The 18549-nt window shown below is 50.0% G+C and overlaps 8 protein-coding genes and 1 non-coding gene across 9 annotated transcripts; 5 read left to right on the top strand and 4 right to left on the bottom strand.

Moving 5' to 3' along the window:
• Positions 1 to 1505: 1505 nt before the first annotated feature.
• Positions 1506 to 3152, top strand: HXT7 (sugar porter family MFS transporter; the record flags this gene model as incomplete). The annotated part of the gene is made up of 1 exon (XM_076681693.1): positions 1506 to 3152. One exon carries the CDS (start codon positions 1506 to 1508, stop codon positions 3150 to 3152), a length of 1647 nt encoding a protein of 548 aa, XP_076543650.1.
• A 452-nt stretch (positions 3153 to 3604) lies between these two features.
• On the bottom strand, positions 3605 to 5509 carry MRX1 (Mrx1p; the record flags this gene model as incomplete). The annotated part of the gene is made up of 1 exon (XM_076681692.1): positions 3605 to 5509. One exon carries the CDS (start codon positions 5507 to 5509, stop codon positions 3605 to 3607), a length of 1905 nt encoding a protein of 634 aa, XP_076543649.1.
• Positions 5510 to 6313: 804 nt separating this feature from the next.
• TRVA0_001S00496 (uncharacterized protein) lies at positions 6314 to 7653 on the top strand (the record flags this gene model as incomplete). Its single annotated transcript, XM_076681691.1, has 2 exons — positions 6314 to 6395; positions 6440 to 7653. 2 exons carry the CDS (start codon positions 6314 to 6316, stop codon positions 7651 to 7653), a joined length of 1296 nt encoding a protein of 431 aa, XP_076543648.1.
• Positions 7654 to 7749: 96 nt separating this feature from the next.
• On the top strand, positions 7750 to 9270 carry TRVA0_001S00474 (cytochrome P450; the record flags this gene model as incomplete). The annotated part of the gene is made up of 1 exon (XM_076681690.1): positions 7750 to 9270. The coding sequence occupies one exon, from the start codon at positions 7750 to 7752 to the stop codon at positions 9268 to 9270; it is 1521 nt and encodes a 506-aa protein (XP_076543647.1).
• Positions 9271 to 9893: 623 nt separating this feature from the next.
• Positions 9894 to 11312, top strand: TRVA0_001S00452 (NADH-quinone oxidoreductase subunit NuoF; the record flags this gene model as incomplete). The annotated part of the gene is made up of 1 exon (XM_076681689.1): positions 9894 to 11312. One exon carries the CDS (start codon positions 9894 to 9896, stop codon positions 11310 to 11312), a length of 1419 nt encoding a protein of 472 aa, XP_076543646.1.
• Positions 11313 to 11724: 412 nt separating this feature from the next.
• TRVA0_001S00430 (uncharacterized protein) lies at positions 11725 to 13434 on the bottom strand (the record flags this gene model as incomplete). Its single annotated transcript, XM_076681688.1, has 1 exon — positions 11725 to 13434. One exon carries the CDS (start codon positions 13432 to 13434, stop codon positions 11725 to 11727), a length of 1710 nt encoding a protein of 569 aa, XP_076543645.1.
• Positions 13435 to 14154: 720 nt separating this feature from the next.
• Positions 14155 to 14237, top strand: tRNA-Leu(AAG). The gene has a single exon. It is a non-coding gene; the product is annotated as a tRNA-Leu (tRNA).
• Positions 14238 to 15165: 928 nt separating this feature from the next.
• Positions 15166 to 15804, bottom strand: TRVA0_001S00386 (transcription activator GCR1-like domain-containing protein; the record flags this gene model as incomplete). The annotated part of the gene is made up of 1 exon (XM_076681687.1): positions 15166 to 15804. One exon carries the CDS (start codon positions 15802 to 15804, stop codon positions 15166 to 15168), a length of 639 nt encoding a protein of 212 aa, XP_076543644.1.
• Positions 15805 to 16127: 323 nt separating this feature from the next.
• Positions 16128 to 18275, bottom strand: TRVA0_001S00364 (uncharacterized protein; the record flags this gene model as incomplete). The annotated part of the gene is made up of 1 exon (XM_076681686.1): positions 16128 to 18275. The coding sequence occupies one exon, from the start codon at positions 18273 to 18275 to the stop codon at positions 16128 to 16130; it is 2148 nt and encodes a 715-aa protein (XP_076543643.1).
• Between the last annotated feature and the right edge of the window lie 274 nt (positions 18276 to 18549).

The following is an 18549-nucleotide window of genomic DNA, read 5'->3' as shown; positions in this document are numbered from 1 at the left end:
TCGTCGCCAACCGGTTTGTATTGGAGATAAGCGGATGTTACAACGGTGGACCGTTACAATATATCGATCGTGCCAAGGGTTTTGATCTTCAGTATCTTGCGGCGATTGAAGCGGCTTCCGTGAGCTATTTTTGAGCTCCATGCGGCATACCGTTTGGCGGGGTCCCGTGAAGTCGGCCCGCGACTTCGGAATAACTTTTCCCGTCACCGCCTGCACTATGCACAGACTGCATGAAAACAGGAGAGATACAAAATATATCGTCGGAGAGTATACCAACCGAGTCATATGATGCCATCAAGTGTTCGCAATACGACGATCAGCAACAAACCCAGGCGTTTTGCTCCTATAGACACGCAATAAATTGGCGACAGGCTAGTGTTTTGGACCCCGCACCGGCGCCCCGCCATCCAGTGGGCTTTTCGAGCGGCTCGTCTGGGTGCGACAACAGAAGCCTATGTTGCTAGTATTGACTTGGATATTTGGTGGAGATAGGGCGTCAGCGGAGAAAATGAGAGTCAAAGTGATGCTTCTACAAGCCACTTGGGGTTGTTCTATTGCGGGGTACATCTGGGCGGAGGATCACCAACCAACCTCTAGGCCCCCCTAGCGACGATTGCTCGACGATATTATTTTTTATGGTGAGCTTGGTGACCGATGGCTGGCTCCTGGTCAAGTGTACGTAATTGATGTAGTGCATGAATGATGACTGGTACGTGTAGGAGGTCATAACAGCGCACCCATGGGATGTGTATGTGTTTATTTGCCGTGGATGATCAGATCGACGCATAACAATCCGCATAGCTGGGGTTTGGATCGCACGGTTCGAAACATGGGTCGGACAGTTCACAATCGACATCATATCACCTTCCGTTTATAGGCATACGGCGGCATTCTGGCCGGTTCATTCATTCATTTACTCCCTTGTCTTTCGCCCCTGGAAACGCAACATATACGGCGTGGTAAGACGATGGCTGGAATCCCGGAGAGCTGCTCGGCAGGTTGCATTGAACCACAAGTCAAGCGACCACTTTACTTAGGGTCCCCCTTGCATCGATCGACTCCTCCGCACTGAGAGTAAACCCCTCCTCCAGACGAAACAGATGGGCAGCAGTAATAGCACTGGAAGGGCGGGACAGGGTGGGACAGGTGGGGACTAGGATAAGTGAATCGTCGCAGCGTAGCAGGTTTCTTGTGTCGATCGCAAGATCAGGGTGCAAACCCCCCCCCCCCCCCCCCCCCAAGAGGGCAAGTGATTACCCACAAAGTGGTAACATAGCGTTTTCACATACGGATTGTAGGAACACACGGTCTCGCATACTGGGTGCGGTTAGTATGGGGTCGTATTTCACATACAGGGATGACTGTCGTATATAAATAGACCCTTAGAGAATGTAGATATCCTCAGTAATTCGACCGTTGTAGATTCTTTTTAATTCTTCAAGGAGAGTGATTTTTTTTCCTTCGAATAGGATCTCCTTTTCAATTGGATCAATAATTTCACAGCAATGTGGAAAGTTTATAACGTTTACGTGACGGCCTTCATCGCCACCATTGGTGGTATGATCTTCGGCTTCGATATCTCCTCCGTCTCTGCCTTCGTGTCCGAGGATGCTTACCGAAGCTTCTTCAATTACCCAGACTCGCTCACCCAGGGTGGTATCACCTCAGCGATGGCTGGTGGCTCTTTTATCGGTTCTCTGTGCGCAGGTTACTTCTCTGATCGATTCGGACGAAAGTACGTCATCCAGGGGGCGGCTGTCTTCTGGTGTATCGGTGCTGCTATTCAGTCCTCTTCACAAAATGTTACCCAGCTCATCTTTGGTCGACTCATTTCTGGGTTCGGAATTGGCTTCTCCTCGTCGCAGGTGCCCGTCTACCTCGCCGAGCTGTCGCCTAAAAACATCCGTGGCCGACTCGTCGGTATCTTCCAGTGGGCCATCACTTGGGGTATTATGATCATGTTCTATATCTCCTTCGGGTGCGCTCAGATCAACGGAGTCGGGTCATTCCGACTCGCGTGGGGTATCCAGATCATTCCTGGTCTCATTCTATTCCTTGGCGTATGCTTCCTTGCTGAATCCCCGCGATGGCTGGCCTCGAAGGACCGGTGGGAGGAGGCAATTGATATCATCGCCAATGTCCAGGCCAATGGCGATGTCAATAACCCACAGGTGCTCATCGAAATCGAGGAAATCAAGGAAACGCTGCGAATCGACGAGGAGGCCAAGGGCATCACCGTGTTTACTCTGTTCAAAAAGGAAAACCTCAACCGAACCATGGTTGGTGTCTGGGGCCAGATCTGGCAGCAGCTTTGTGGTATGAACGTCATGATGTACTACATTGTGTTCATCTTCAACATGGCTGGGTTCTCCGGCAACACTGCGCTCGTCTCGTCTTCCATTCAGTATGTCATTAATGTCGTTATGACCATTCCAGCTCTGCTGTTCATCGATCGATGGGGTCGACGACCAATGTTCATTTTCGGCGGTATTTTCATGACCATTTTCCTCATGCTCATGGCCATCCTTCTTGGTGTTTACTCTAACCCAGTCCCTGCGGTCAATGGCAACACCGAAATCAGAATCCTTATCCCGCCAGAGCACAAGGCTGCCTCTAAGGGTGTCATTGCTTGCTCCTATCTTTTCGTCGCCACTTTCGCTCCAACCTGGGGTCCCGGCATGTGGATCTACTGCTCTGAGATCTTCCCGACGCGACAGCGAGCCGTTGCCAACGGTCTCACCGCTGCCTCGAACTGGATCTTCAATTGGGCCCTGGCTCTCTTCGTGCCGGCAGCTTTCGCCAACATCACCTGGCGAACTTACATTCTCTTCATGGCATTCTGCTTCACCATGACCATCCACGTGTTCCTCCTCTTCCCAGAGACCAAGGGCAAGACGCTTGAGGAGATTGAGCAGGTGTGGGCCGCCAAGATACCAGCCTGGAAGACCGGCAGCTTCGTGCCATCAATGCCTTCCGTCCACGACATCAAGGAGATTACCGACGACATCCACATCCGCCCACACACCACTGGTGGAACTCATCCATCGGAAGGGGAAAAGACGGGTGTTGAGCACCATGAGGCTAACCCCAACGAGGGTAACCCTGCTATCCCCGAGACTAACCCCAATGCTAACCCCAATTATGACGTCTAACTTCGTTCATTGGGTTCTCCCCTTTTCTCTCTTTTGTTAGTTAGTTAATTTGTAATGAGGAATCTATTTATTCAATCTAGTCATATTGCGTTTATACAGATATCCCCGAGACTGACTCCCACTATAACGTCTAACTTCGTTTCAGTGCGTGATCCCTTTTCTCTCTTGTCAGTTAATTTGTAATGAACGGAGCCCGCCATAGGTACTAGTAGCATAGTTATAATTCGAGGGCCAGCCCTCGAGCTCCCGTAGCTCCGCTTCGCGGAGAGATTGTAGATTCAAATTATTCAAATTATTCATATTGTGTATAATGTTCATCTCGTCATCAATTAAATCACTATTCCATTAGCGGCAACAATCGTTAATCAGATCATTAATCAGCAGATCATCCGTATGGGTTTTCATAAAAACTGTATCATCAATCTATTTACATGTAAAAAATGTTAGAAGAACTATTTCGCCCGTCGCACTACACCTTGCATATCGAGAACAAACTCCTCCAACGCAGTGCGCTGATTCGGGGTATCAACAGCATTACGCAGGGCCATGCACATTTCGCCCATTTTTTTGATCCACACAAACTTGTGCTTCTTCCATGCCTTGTGATTATACACGGCATCCGCGAGATCGGCAGTATGCTGTAGGGTTGCAACGCACTCCTCCACCTGGCTGTGCTTAGACAGATGCAATGCCAAAACCTGGTGCGACAACGCTATATCGTTCAATGCAACAACGCCGTTTCGGGGATGCGATTCGGATGCTTCGGATATCAATCGGTGGTACACCCGAGCGTACATCGACAAGATATCTATATGCGGACGTTTACCCCAGTTTTTCTGGGCGATCTTTTTGATCGCCTCTACCTGTTCCGGGCTAATCTTGTCAGCGTCGCAGCGCAAATAAGTGCCCATGAGACTCGCCAGTATATCCGATGGTGGATGCAGCAATTGATCCAGCTGCTTCTCGATTGCGGCCTTTTGTTCCTCGGGGGTGGAGGCCAGCTTGAGGACCCTGTCCAGCTCCTTGCGCTTGTCTGCGTCGGCCTTAAACACATCCACAAGTCGACCCATTCGCTCTAGATCGCCAGTTTCCTGAATACAGTCGATGTAACGCCGGTAGTGGGGCATGTCTATTCCCTCCGGCTGGAACGACCGGAAGTGGTCAAAGTACCGCATCGCCTCGGAGTATCGTCGAGCTCTTACTAGGAGCTTGAGGAAGATGTCTAGTTCAGGGGCTCCAAAGTCAAATAATTTCTCCGCTCCTGAATTGGTTTTTGGCCGATTTTTTGATTTGTCCAAATCACTTTTTGAATTGGCAGAATTGCCCTGTGATTTGGCCGGATCATCCCTTGAAATGGCCGAATTGTCCGCTGAATTGTCCAGGTCTGGTATAGCAAAATACCGCCCAAATTCCCTAATGACCTCGGAAATGTCCTGATCCGAGGCCATCTTGCACTTGGCATGGAAATACGACACCGCCAGGACCCGGTCCATCTTAAAGTAGTCCTTGGCAATGGCGTCCTGCGCCTGGTGCCACACTTCGTCGACCAATTCGCTGTATTCCTCGGGGTCCTTGGCCAGTGCTATGGCGCTCAGCATAGTCGAGTAAGTAACGCCATCTTTAAGAGAGGCTTCTTCAAAGAGTGAAACCATGTCATCGAGCGCTCGTTTCGCCGCCAGTGCCCGGAGGGCCGTATTCAAATTTACGAGCCGGGCTGCCTTGTCGTGACTGGGGATCCGCTCGGCGGCCTTCTCATACGCACGCACAATGCCTTCTACCTTGATCGTGTTGTTATTTTTCTGCTTCTCCGGGGCCAGGCTCGTGTTTGTGTGCTCGTTTTCCCGGGTGCCCCACTTCTTCATTGCGTTGTAGAGCTTTACTGCCAGCTTCTGCCGCTTCTCGGAAATGAGGTGCTTGAGCACGAGGTTCATTCCCACGGATCCCGTACCCCCAGCTAGCTTGACAATGAATGCGGCCTTGGCCGGCTGGCCCTTTTTGAGGTACTTGCTTACCTCCTCCGACACAAGAAACGGATTCAGAAGCTGCTGCTTCGTCGTCCCCAGGTACCGGTAAACAGCCGGATGGCGTGGATTGAAGTCGGGCTTCTCTAGAACGTTCCTCACATTCGAGAAGTACTTGTCCAGTGTCTCTTTAAGCGTCTTTTCGGTCTCCTTAGCCGCTTGGTATCGTTCTATCTTGGCTTTCTGCAGCCTCTTGCGCTGTTGGCGGTCTATCTTAGGCGGCTCTTCAACCTCTTCCTCGCTTAAAGCTTTGCGGAGTCGCACCTTCAGGGCCTCCCTCAGACATAGACTGGTCGTAGAAAACCCCCGCGACTGGAGATTATACCTCGATAACATGTCGTTTCCGTCCTAAAGCTGCGATAATCCTAAGACTGCGATAGTGAAATTTTCGATAAGACCGACAGTTGGTGCGGCTGATACGTACGTTATTGTATCGCAAATTACTATTTGACCGCATTTTATTGGGGCCTCCCATTTTTGGATATTTCAGGCATTCCCGGTAAATTGCTCCTTTCTTGTGCTTTCGAGGGCCAGCCCTCGAGCTCCCGTAGCTCCGCTTCGCGGAGGGATTGGGCCACCGATGGTGTTTGCTGTTACAAGAGTGCCCCCGGACGGCTTGTTACAATCCTCCCAACAGTATTGTTACAGCGTAACAGATTTGTCACAGTCCTAGTAACTTTTAACTGAGCACAATTGAGATCCTCCGCGAAGCAGGGCTACAGGGGAGTTTGGGGGGACTGGTCCCCCCCCCCCCCCCCCCCATTAACTCATGCCTCGAATGCTTTCGAGGGCCAGCCCTCGAGCTCCCGTAGCTCCGCTTCGCGGAGGGATTGGACAGCGTGAGACGAAACCTCCCAACGGTGTTGTTACAGTGTAACAAATTCGTTACCTACAGTCCGAGTAACTTTCAAGAGAGCAACTGAGAGAAATTCCGCGAAGCGGAGCCACAGGGGGGTTTGGGGGGACTGGTCCCCCCCAAGTGGTGCTCTATCCGTCATTTATAGGTTAAAGACTGTATTATCTAGCAGTAAAGGCAGGGCAAAGGCGATTGTTAAGGTTAAGATTGGGCAAAATAGCGCGATATGCGGTGATCGATTTTGGGACCGGGGGCACCCACTGTGGACACACGACTGAGCAACGATGGACGAATCGTCAGTGTCATCAGCGATGGAGGACGTCCAGATGGGCAACTACGAGCCTGCGAATGGGAGGAGGCAACTGGGTAAGTCTTTTGGAAGTGAATTGGGTGCAACTAACCGGTTACAGTGGACTCGTCGTTTGATCTGGAAGCGTATATCTCCAGGTACGACGGCATAATCGTGCCGCAAAGGCTCATCCACATTGCCTCGACTTTTGCTGAATTGAGGCGACCAGCGTTGGAAGCCGCTATCGCCTTTTTGCGACACAATACCCACAATGCCAAGCTGTACACAAGAGTAGCGAGGATGCTGCATGGTGAGGATGCTGTGCACCCAGAAGACGAGGAGTGGGTGAAAAGAGCCCAGGAGACGACCGCTAGGCGGGAGTCTGGACTGCTAGTCGAGCTGTCGCGACAGAGCTCTAGTTCTGGCGCCTCCAAGGTGCTACATGACATCTTTCGGCTCTATCTTGACGCTGGCGACTGGGTCCATGCGCAGAGAACACTGAATAAGATGATGGACACGGGTACGGGGAGCGGTGAGGTTTCATTGGCGGTCGTAGAGGCTTCTCAGTACTCGATGGCTATGGCGAACACGTCTTTTGTGCGGTCACAGCGGTTCCTGTCTGGCGTTGGCGAGGGCCCTGGGGTCAAAACAGAGCTGGGCATCCTCAAGGGCATGTCGTCGTTAGAACTGCATGACTATGGGGCTACGCTGAGTGCAATTTTAAATGCTCTGGACAATCCGTTGGACGCGGAGAAGAAGAGCCTGGTGGCATCACCCCAAGATGTGGCCATGTATATCACGTACTGTGCGCTAGTGACGCTCGAACGCCAGCATATGCAGTTTATGGCGTACAAGGATCCATTGTTCGCTTCGATTACCGAAGAAACGCCAAAATTGCGGCGGTTACTCCACTCTTTCCTCAAGCTCGACTACGCGACTTTCTTCAAGTGCCTAGACGAGATGAACGATTTGGTGCGGTTAGATATGTTCCTGGGCCCGTATTGCGATGATATCCGCAGCCTTATCGTGGAGAGAGCAATCCTGCAGTACCTGGCGGTTTACAACATTATTAGCATTGATGCCATGGCGGAGAGCTTCCCGCTGGGCAAGGCCAAGCTCATTGGGCTCGTGCGTGATCTCATTATTGAAAACAGCCTGGCGCTGCGGATCGATTGTCAGAACGGGGTTATCGAGCGGCACGATGTCAAGCCACGGGATGCGACGTTCGACAAGGCGGTTTCAGTTGGTAACCAGTTCAACTCAAACGCAAAAGTCGCCATCTGGTCGCTGAAAGCTAATCTGTTTGGATCTGACGCTTCAAAGAAGAAAGCTTAATTACCCATGCATAACAAACCCTTCCGTGTAAACTTGCTCTGAGAGTTATGACATTCCACCAAGAGCTGTGAGTTCAATGGATCAAATAGAGTAGCTATGCTAGTTTTATGGATATTGCTTTCATATCCGGTGGCTTATCTCCTGTACGAGCTGTGGTCCGAGTTCAACTTCCGGCGATTACAAGTGAAGCATGGCTGCCAGCCGCCCGTGTTTGAGTCCTCGGTACCCTACGGCGTACGGGCTGCTCTCGGGTACTTTTGGGCCTACCGCAACAACAGGCTGAACCCGTACTTCCAGTCGCAATTCGAGAAGCACGGGTCCAAGACCTTCCGGGTGCAGTCGATTAGCAGGACGCTGCTCACGACGTACGACCCCGAGAACATCAAGGCTATTCTGGCCAAGAACTTCAAGGACTTTGACCTGGGCACGCGGCACAGCCAGTTCCAGCCACTCATGGGAGATGGCATATTCACTCTGAGCGGTGACGCGTGGAAGCACAGCCGGGACCTCCTCCGTCCGCAGTTCTCTCAGGACCAGGTCTCGCGGCTGGGCATGCTCGAAGAGCACTTTAAAGACCTTGTCGCGGCAATTGACAGCTATCAGAGTCGTTTCCTCGATATCCAGGACCTCTTTTTCCGGCTGACCCTTGATACGGCGACGGAGTTCTTGTTTGGCGAGAGCACTGATTCGCTAAGCGAGGGGAAACGAATCGGCTATGATCGATACGCCGCTGCTGAGCAGTTTGCTCAGGCATTTCGAACGGGTCAGGAAATCCTCGTGCGTCGCACAATGGCCGAAGATCTGCATCCATTCATCGGCGGGAAGGAGTATGAGCGGGTGACTAAAGTCGTCCACGATTTCATTGACTACTACGTCGAAAAGGCACTCGCTGATAAGTCTCCTCCAGATCGGTACATCATGCTGAGGGAGATCACCAAGCAAACGCAGGACCCGCGCAGCATGCGCGACCAGGCATTGAACGTGTTACTCGCCGGACGCGACACTACGGCGGCGTCGCTATCATTTGTCGTGGCATTACTAGTAAGGCACAAGGATACATGGACCGCCTTGCGCCAGGAGGTTCTGGCCACGTTTGGCACCACGCCCGACCACATCTCCTTCGCCTCGCTCAAGCGGTGTCGACTCCTACAAAACGTCATAAAAGAAGCGCTACGGGTGCACCCTGTGGTGCCCATTAACTCGCGCCAGGCAGTCAACGACACAATTCTGCCTCGAGGCGGCGGACCGCATGGCACGAGGCCTATCTTCATCCCCAAGGGTACGGTAGCCCAGTACCACACCTATTCACTCCACAGGTGCAAAGAATACTGGGGTGATTCCGCCGATGAGTTCGACCCTTCCCGATGGGACACTCTCAGCGCTGCTCAGATCGCGTGGAAATACATCCCTTTCAATGGAGGCCCGAGAATATGCCTGGGTCAGCAGTTCGCTCTAACAGAGGCCGGCTACACCATTGCCAGGCTCGCCCAGACATACAGTGACATCACAACCACCGAACACGACGCTTCCCTCCCCATTGTCGAGAAGTCTACCCTTACTTCCTCGGTCTATGGCGGAGTGTGGGTCAAGCTCTCCAAACCCCTACAAAACACATAACATACCAATTGAGCTACACTTCCTATAGTATATTGGGGGGACCAATCCCCCCAAACCCCCCTGGGGTTCCGCTACGCGGAGATTTGGCTGATATAATATATATTTTTCTTTAGATGGGGGGTTTGGGGGCAGAGCCCCCAACTACGGGAGCTCGAGGGCTGGCCCTCGATTACCTTGGCTATCTAGCGGTAGATGGGGGGACCAGTCCCCCCAAACCCCTCTGGGGCTTCGCTACGCGGATATTTGGTTGATATAATATTTTTTCTTTTAGACGGGGGTTTGGGGGCAGAGCCCCCAACTACGGGAGCTCGAGGGCTGGCCCTCGACAGTGTTAAAAGGTGTCGTCGGGGTGGGGGGAAGGTGAAGGCATAGTGCGTGCGCGGGCAGTAGGGGAGGGCGGGAGGTTGGGAGGAAGGAGCGGGGCGTCAGCCAATCATGGGCTGGGTTTTTCTCATTTGGTGCAAAAAGTCAAAACCTTCGGGGGTGGAAAAAAAACGACGACCTCCAATTCGATTGTGGAACGAAGCGAACGAAGGGAATTGACTCCTAGAACGGCTTGCTTTGGGCATCAAACGAGGGTTTTCTGATACTAGTATACACAGGTAACTTCCAGACAATACACAATGCTTGCCTCAAGAAGCCTTGGCAGCAAGGTGCTGGGTCAGCGAGCGGCGGGTCGAATGCTGTCGACCTCTGCTCCAGCCCTGTCGCGGACCTACGGCGGGCTTAAGGACCAGGACCGTATCTTCCAGAACATATACGGTAACTACGGTCACGACCTGAAGTCGGCCAAGCGCATGGGCGACTGGCACAAGACCAAGGAGATTGTGCTCAAGGGCCACGAGTGGATCATCAACGAGGTCAAGAAGTCCGGACTTCGAGGCCGGGGTGGTGCCGGTTTCCCGTCGGGACTCAAGTGGTCCTTCATGAACCCTCCTGGGTGGGAGAAGAACGCCGGTCCGCGATACCTGGTGGTCAATGCCGATGAGGGCGAGCCAGGCACCTGTAAGGATCGAGAGATCATCCGAAAAGACCCGCACAAGCTCGTTGAGGGCTGTCTCATTGCCGGTCGAGCGATGAACGCAACGGCTGCCTACATTTACATCCGAGGCGAGTTCTACAACGAGGCGACTATTTTGCAGACTGCCATTAACGAGGCTTACGCCGAGGGCCTCATTGGCAAGAACGCGTGCGGAACCGGGTACGATTTCGACATTTACATCCACCGGGGCATGGGCGCCTATATTTGTGGTGAGGAGACTTCCCTGATTGAGTCGATTGAGGGTAAGGCCGGTAAGCCGCGATTGAAGCCGCCTTTCCCCGCCGGTGTCGGTCTGTTTGGTCGACCGACTACTGTGACCAACGTGGAGACGGTGGCTGTTGCTCCGACCATCTGTCGACGAGGTGGTGATTGGTTCGCGTCGTTTGGTCGGGACCGAAACCAGGGTACCAAACTTTTCTGCATTTCCGGCCATGTCAATGAGCCGTGCACCGTTGAGGAGGAGATGTCCATCCCGCTCAAGGAGCTGATAGAGAAGCACTGTGGTGGTGTCCGAGGCGGGTGGGACAACCTGCTGGGTATCATTCCAGGTGGTGCGTCTGTGCCAGTGCTGCCTAAGAACATCTGCGAGGATGTCATGATGGACTTTGATGCGCTCAAGGACGTTCAGTCCGGTCTGGGTACTGCCGCGGTCATTGTTATGGACAAGTCGACTGATATTGTGCGAGCCATTCAGCGATTCTCATATTTCTACAAGCACGAGTCGTGTGGACAGTGTACGCCGTGCCGAGAGGGTACCACCTGGCTGCTTAAGGCCATGGATCGATTCCGAGCCGGTCAGGCGCGACCACGGGAAATTGACATGCTGCAGGAGCTTACCAAGGAGATTGAGGGCCACACTATCTGTGCTCTGGGTGATGCTGCTGCCTGGCCAGTACAGGGTCTGATTCGACACTTCCGACCGGAGATGGAGGCTCGAATTAAGAAGTTTGAGCAGGAAGTGGGTGCCGTCTCTGTTGGCGGCTGGATGAAGAACGCTTAAAAGAAATCCCTTTTTGACTGTATCATAAAAGCAGCCTAGCATGTCTCTCTATCTCTTTTTGTTGCCATTTTTTTATATATATAATGTGAGCGGGTCTGTAGATTTGTTCAAAAATGATTCTTCTGTGTACAGGGGGGGTTTGGGGGGTGGAACCCCCCTACTACGGGGTCTGGGGCAGAGCCCCAGGTATACTACACTTCTAGTGGTTATCCTGGGGGACCAGCCCCCCAGACCCCCCTTAGCTCCGCTTCGCGGAGGGGCCTGTAGAGATAGTGTACTGGGGGGTTGGGGGGTGGAACCCCCAACTACGGGGTCTGGGGCAGAGCTCCAGGTCAATCGAAGCTTATCATGTACGTAGTAGGGTAGGTCAGCTACTGGGGGAGGCCGAGATAGGTAACGGTAGAAGATTCAATTACTGTGAACAGCAGGAGCCGTTCGTTTCGAGCCTACAGAAACAAGATGACCCGATTTCGATATCTGCTTCGGCTAGAGCAAGGATAAGCTGTTTCTTGATAATGATAGCCTCCTCACGTCTTCCAAGACGGGTCAGGCACTCATGATAACCATGCAGAGCCCATACGTTCTTGGGATGCTGGTGGGCACGGGTCAAAACCTCCTGCAAACCCAAATCTTCGGAATAAGCCTGAGCTGCCTGATCAACTCGGTTTTGCTCGAGGGATAGAGCCCCATAAGCATGTCTTGCCGGCACCATCCATCCCCACGGCTCGGTATAGGTGAGGGAGTCTTCAAACTTAATGGCCTCTCTAAGGGATTGGAATGCGGCGTCATAGTTCTGACGACGGTATTCAATTTCGCCATCAAGCATAGCATTAGCAATTTTCAGCACTTCGACAATTCGATTCGGAAAGTCAAGACGCGACGGAGGTACCCGTGCTGCGGCCTCTCTAAAGAGCTCACGTTGTAGATCTGCGTTCTTCAGATCATTAGTCGCAGCATAAGCGATACCCTTGCCGTAGTAAACTGTCGCAATTGTCACGCAATAGAGGTTTTGGTCATCAGGGGCCTTTAGCCTCTTCAATTCTTCCCACATGCCGAATCTAATAAGCACGTGGACACGTACAGCTAAAAAGAACTCCAGCCAGTCTGCCATTGGAGGCGACTCGACTCTGAGCATCTCCTCAGTGAGGGTTGCTTCCATCCTATCTACCGACTCCAGCGCGATTTTGGACTGTCCTGCCAACATGGCAGCGTAAATGAGTGAATGGTAGTCGTGCAATCGATAGAAGCTGTAAAAATTGAGGCCTCCATGCTTGTCAAAGTATTTGTCGTCAGCAATGGTTGCCTTGTGATTATACATGACGGCGCGTCGATATTCTCCAACCAATACATCAAGATGGGTTGGCATATGGGACATATGGCCGGAGTCGGGGACAAGATCGCGAATCATATCAGCAGCAGCAAGCGCAGCCTCTGGCGTTGCAGACATCTCCATTAAGTGGATATACATGTGAGGGAGACCTGGGTGGTGTTTGACTTCGGCATGTTTAAGGCCATCCTCCAAAACGGCCCTAACTTCAACTACAGGAGAAGACAGAACAGGCTGGCCAGTTTGACTATCAAAGAATTGTCGAGGAGTCCAATTCATTAGAGCATCGGCAAAAAGAGTCCTGATATCGAGGTCTTCTTGGCCAAACTCGCGGAACACTTCTCGCATGGCGTCCGCATAGTTTTTGTTCGGTATGGTGAAGTCGTTGAGCACCTCTTCTGTTGAATATCGTTCCTGAATAGCGCGAATAAGGGCCGTCTCTACAGGTGAAGCAGACGATACCTTTTCAAGGGCTAGTTTGGCTATTTCATTGCATTTCTGGGCTAGCCTCGCACGGCCTTGGGTGTCATATGTTTTCCAACCCTTATTGTAATTCGGACCCGCAGCAAATGCGAGACCCCAATAGCCCATCGCGCATTCAGGATCATGCGCAATTACCTGTTCAAAACAAGTACAAGCCTCTTCATGGTTAAATCCATAGGTCCAGATGAGGCCACGATTAAACCATATCTGTGCATCGGAGCTTTTGGTGCTGATTTTTCTTCCAAAGCTGCCGAGATCAAAGTAAGGCTCGGTAGTGGACCGCTTCTTCGCCACTTGCAATTCGTAGGTCATTCTGATACCAGTAGATTAGAAATTTGTACCTAATAGAATGATTTCTGCATCTATAGGGCACAATTTATATATCTGGCTAGTGACCATATGATTACTAATGGTACATGCGAAGTGCTTCGCAGCGTTATCCCCACATATCGGTAGATTGCCGATTTACCGGTGCACCGGTTGCATGCCTTTCGGATCCTTTCCGATATCGGAAAAAAAACTTCTGTTCGGTAGCCCTTTGGAGTGCAGTTTGGAGTAGTTAGCAACCTTGCAAAGATCAGACGTAATATTTCGGACATTCGCAAAGATCGAAGAGAGAGTTAGAAATTTATCTAGAGGAAGGCATGAAACAAAGAGATAGATGCGCCGAAAGAAATTGGGCCCATTAACCAAATGTTTTGATTGTCATTTCAATATTGTTCAATACGTCGAAACGTCTACAAAGCGGACAAATATGCTGCTGATGTAATACATACGGTAACGGAATTTATTCATAGGTTCCACCAAATTTACCAAAATCACACATACCCGCTCATTAGTCATCCAATTCAAATAAATATAGAAAATAAAACGTTTGAATTAATAAAATCGACACAAATTAATAAGCTAAGTTAGTCACAACCGAGTTTGCAACGAAAAATCGAGCCGCATAAGCCTCATGAGCCGCACAAGCCGCACTACGATAAAAACAGGATAGACCAGATCTGTATTTCGAAAAATTTCAACAAAATAGGCAATCTGGCCGAGTTGGTCTAAGGCGCAAGGTTAAGGTCCTTGTCTCTTCGGAGGCGTGGGTTCGAATCCCACGGTTGTCATTATTTTTTGAATTTTTTCATGCCTTATCTATGAGACATTTCTGCGTTATCTTGCATGAATTATATGTCCTGGCCCGTCTCGTTCGGGGGACGCCACCACTAGCGCGTCTCAACTGAGACGCGCTAACGGTACTTTACAGTATATATTTTCGGTGGATGGGGGGGACGAAACCTTTTTTTATTCTCTCACAATCACTGATCTGGGGTGGAAAATGATTGTAATACATGCACTTTGATTTGACGAATGCAATGAAATTATTTATTTGAAGAAATAAGGATAGCAAAGCAGTAAAAATATTCCTATTATTACGAATTGCATGTCGAGCTCTTGATTAGCCGAGCTAAAGCGTTGCAGTAATATTTATTCATTCAACATCAGCTTATTTAGAAATTAATCAATTCTATAGCATATAAATCAGGTTCTAGTGTACCATTGCACAATTTTTAGCCAATAAAATATGGTTCATATATTTAATCTACGCACGCGTGTATATATATTGAGTGTATGGGCAGATATCGTCAAAATGTTTCAAAAGAGTTTAGATATATCATGCATTTGTACTTCCTGGACTAGTTCATGCGCTGACGTGGATGAGCCTCGTCTTCGGTACCAATTTTTGGCCATGGCCCCTAAAAAATGGTTCAGAATTGTTGGTCAGTAGCATTTTCAGGTCCTTTTTTGATGGCATTTCCGAAGTGTATTACAGTACTGTACGTAGCTCGGTTCCGCTACGCCTCTAGTCTTTCCATACCATGACAATGATTTCCCAATTCACCTTTTTTTTCTTACTTTCCCCTCTATAATGGCCACTATTCAATGTTACGTCCTTTGGAACTGCATGTCTTGCGCTGGAAATATTGCTTTCTTGGCTATTATCATCATGAAATAAGGTATCCGTTGCTGTACTCGGGTACATTGAAAGCTCGGTCATGGGGCGTTCCCTTCCAGCGCGCCGCTTACCACTGATTCAAAAAGATGCAAACCTTTCGTATGTGCGGCCTTAATACTGACACAAAACTTGCTCAATTTACCACCATCCACGAGATTGTCGAGCATGTCTTGAGCACACCGAATGACGTCCTCTTCTGCAACTCCCTGTGACATGGCCCATTGAATCTCCTCAATAAGAGGTTTGCGTCGGTAGTACCACTTGTTGTCTGCAGGACGGTTCTTCCAAGCACCCTTGTACTTCTCATCCATGGCAGTAACTGATGGGTTTCCGTTAATCCCTCTTACCCATTCATCATACGCCTCTTTAACAGTCTCAACATCTCTCGACATGATGAACTTCATGCTGCTGATATTGCTGTTGTCGCTGCGGCTGCGACTTTTGCTGCTTCTTGCTTTCGCTTGTTGGTGGAAATGGGGTAAAGTGACTGCCGTTGTAGTATCAATACAACTACTAGTAGTACTAGTAGAACTAGTAACAGTAGTTGCAGTAGCCAGGCCTTCTCCTATTGGAAGCGTCGGGGTGTTGTTGTGGTTGATGCCTGAACATTGGAATTCATACCTGCCCGTGAATGGTCTTGAACCATTGACTAGAAAGTCGTACATCTGTTGCAACATGGAGTGTGTTGATGTTGATATTAAGGACTCCCTGACCAGTTCCTTCAACTCTTTCTTCAGCTCTTTATGCGCTTGTGTTGACTTGTTCAGCTGATCTTTATATGAGCTATGTTGCCATTAAATTGATTGAGCTCACGGTTAACCGAGTTAGTCAATTCTTGCACGGTCTGCTCAAGCCTGTTTTGTCGCGTATACAGCCCATCCACAAGAGAATAAAGCTGAGGAGAATGAAGCTGCAGAAAGTGAAGTTGCTGAGAGTGAAGCTGCTGACAGTGAAGCTGCTGAGAATGGAGCTGCTGAGAGTGAAGTTGCGGAGAGTGAAGTTAAACAGAGTGAAGCTGCGGAGAGTGAAGCTGCGGAGAGTGAAGCTGCGGAGAAGGAAGCTGCGGAGAATGAAGCTGCGGTTGTACGTTCATGGGATTCTGCGCCGAGGTCATTGGCGCAAACTCTCCGCCCGCCTCTCTTTGCCTAACAGCAATAGCGAATTCCTGGAACTCCCTCATATGGAACACTGGATGAGCCCACAGCTTTAAATCAGGATGCCGCTCAATGAGCAGAGCTGCGTCTTGAAGAATCACCTCCCGAAAGCTGATAAGTAACTCAAGGAACCGAATTGCTGCTCGACTTTTATGATTATTGGCATCAGAATCATCGGATGACTGGGGCTGGTCGACAAAGTATAGCTCGTATTTCTCGTGTTTTGACTTCTTGGGCTTATTCTTAGCCAGCCGCCAATTATTACTCGCATGCTGCCTATCGTGGAGGATCTTGAGCTGCCTATCGGCGTCGGCAAACATCGCCTGTAATAACCTCTGCTTGGCGTCGTCATCGCCTGGAAGTGGCACGGATGCCCGTGGCAGATAGAATCCTTCGTTGGACGAATAACCAGCCATGACCTTTACTGCTTTGAGTGAGATATACGGAAGATACGAGTCCGTTATGGCTGACATTTCCCGCCGTCCTGCAGCCTTGATATTCTCAATATTGACCCCTTTGAGTGCCAGATGCTTAGCTCCGCACGATCGATTATGAGTGGACTTGTTGCACACTACGTTGCTGGCCCTGTATATCAACTTCGTTCCTTTGGCATGACATGAATAAGTCACTTCCTGGTCGACGGCCAACTTATTGGCGATAAACAGCTTGGTGTTGTACCAATCGGCAGGATTAGTGAAATCTGGAAACTTCTCCCCGGACAAGTCAAAGCGGCAAAGCAACATCAAAGCCATCGCTGAAACCGGACATATCTCAACATTCTTGTTGCGTATAGCTGCCACTTCCTCAACTCGGCCAACCTGGTTCGTTTTATGCTGGTCGGTAAGACAAATTAGAACGTTTTGAACTGTATTACAATTGTCCGGCGGTAATGGCAGATAGCACAAATCGCTTAGCTCGATTCTGCGAGTATAATCACCGCGATAGAGGAAGAAATGGTTAGCCAAAAACATTGCACGATCTCGCAGCGCTGAAGAGAGATGCCGGCCCCTAATGTCAAATGAGTCTGATCCCATTCTGTCGAGCTCTTTAAGAGTGTAACCCTCGGGTATACCATCTGTCTGATTATGAAGATGTTTCTTCTTTCGCGTATGCGAATTTTTCCGAGCGCTTATGATCATTAAATCCATTGTGCCTCCCTTTAACCCGATCTCTGGCACATTCGCCTGATACTGTCTTTTCTGTTTGTGCCACAGATCTTTGAAAGCACTTTTATAAGCCTTGAGCAGCGATACAGAAGGCTCCTTAGGCAGCACCTTCTGTTCCAGGAAGACGCATGCCAAGTCTTCAGTAATCAATGGCGGGTCGTCAGGAGAATTGTGAAATTGGGTGCGAAACCACTTTTCAAACTGCACCTGCTTAGGGTAGTACTGTCGCTGGGTATTTAAAGGCCGGGTTTTCTCGTATTCTTCTTCAACTTGCCGTCTCATGGGGGCAACGGCGCTTTCGTGAAACTGCCGCTGAAGTTCAATCTGCTCTGGAGTTGGCGTATGATGTGGGACAAGGTCATTGTAATTGGACATAAAACGGCCATTGTGGTTTGCGACACGAAGATTTGTGGCTTCCATTGAGATCGGCATGAGCGCCTGCCTTTGAAAAGGCTTTCCGTTATCCAAATCATCTGATTCTGCCTCTTCATCTTCTTCTTCATAATCAGCCTTATCGGCACCATTGTCGTCATCATAATCATCTTCATTGTCTTCGTCGTCGTCGGCGTCGCTATTGTCGCTTTGGGCGCTGATGTACGCACTGGAACAAAAAAGATCGTCTCCATGTTCTTCCATTACCTCATCTTCCTCCACTTCTTCAACGATTGCCATGTACTCAGCGTCTACTGCGTCGTTAACTAAAGCTGTTTCAAGGGCCCTCCCCTGACGAGGTGGACGACCACGACCTCGGCATCGATTAGCCGTCAACGATAGGGAAGCAGCTTTCTTCGGTTTCCTGTTAGTCGCTTGTTTAGACACACGAGCCATTTGGTAGTAGTGATGAGGGAAAATTAACAAGAAAAGAAAAAAATCTGTCCTGTATAGATTATACAACTCCTACGCGGCCGCGGGGCTTTTAAAATGAAGGCCTGTTTCAGAGCGAAATTTACGCGTCAATTTATGCGACGCGAACCAATGAATGACGCGTGCAGTTTTTTTTTCGTTTCATGCACGTCAACCAATAAAAACAAACACACCATTTCAGACCAAAAATGAACACAAAGCAATGAATAAAACATGTCCAATTGCATCACTATGTCGC

Source organism: Trichomonascus vanleenenianus (assembly GCF_965637985.1).
Source record: "Trichomonascus vanleenenianus strain CLIB 3782 genome assembly, contig: TRVA0_001S, whole genome shotgun sequence".
Taxonomy (NCBI): Eukaryota; Fungi; Ascomycota; class Dipodascomycetes; order Dipodascales; family Trichomonascaceae; genus Blastobotrys; species Blastobotrys vanleenenianus.
This window is presented reverse-complemented; position numbering and strand designations above follow the sequence as displayed.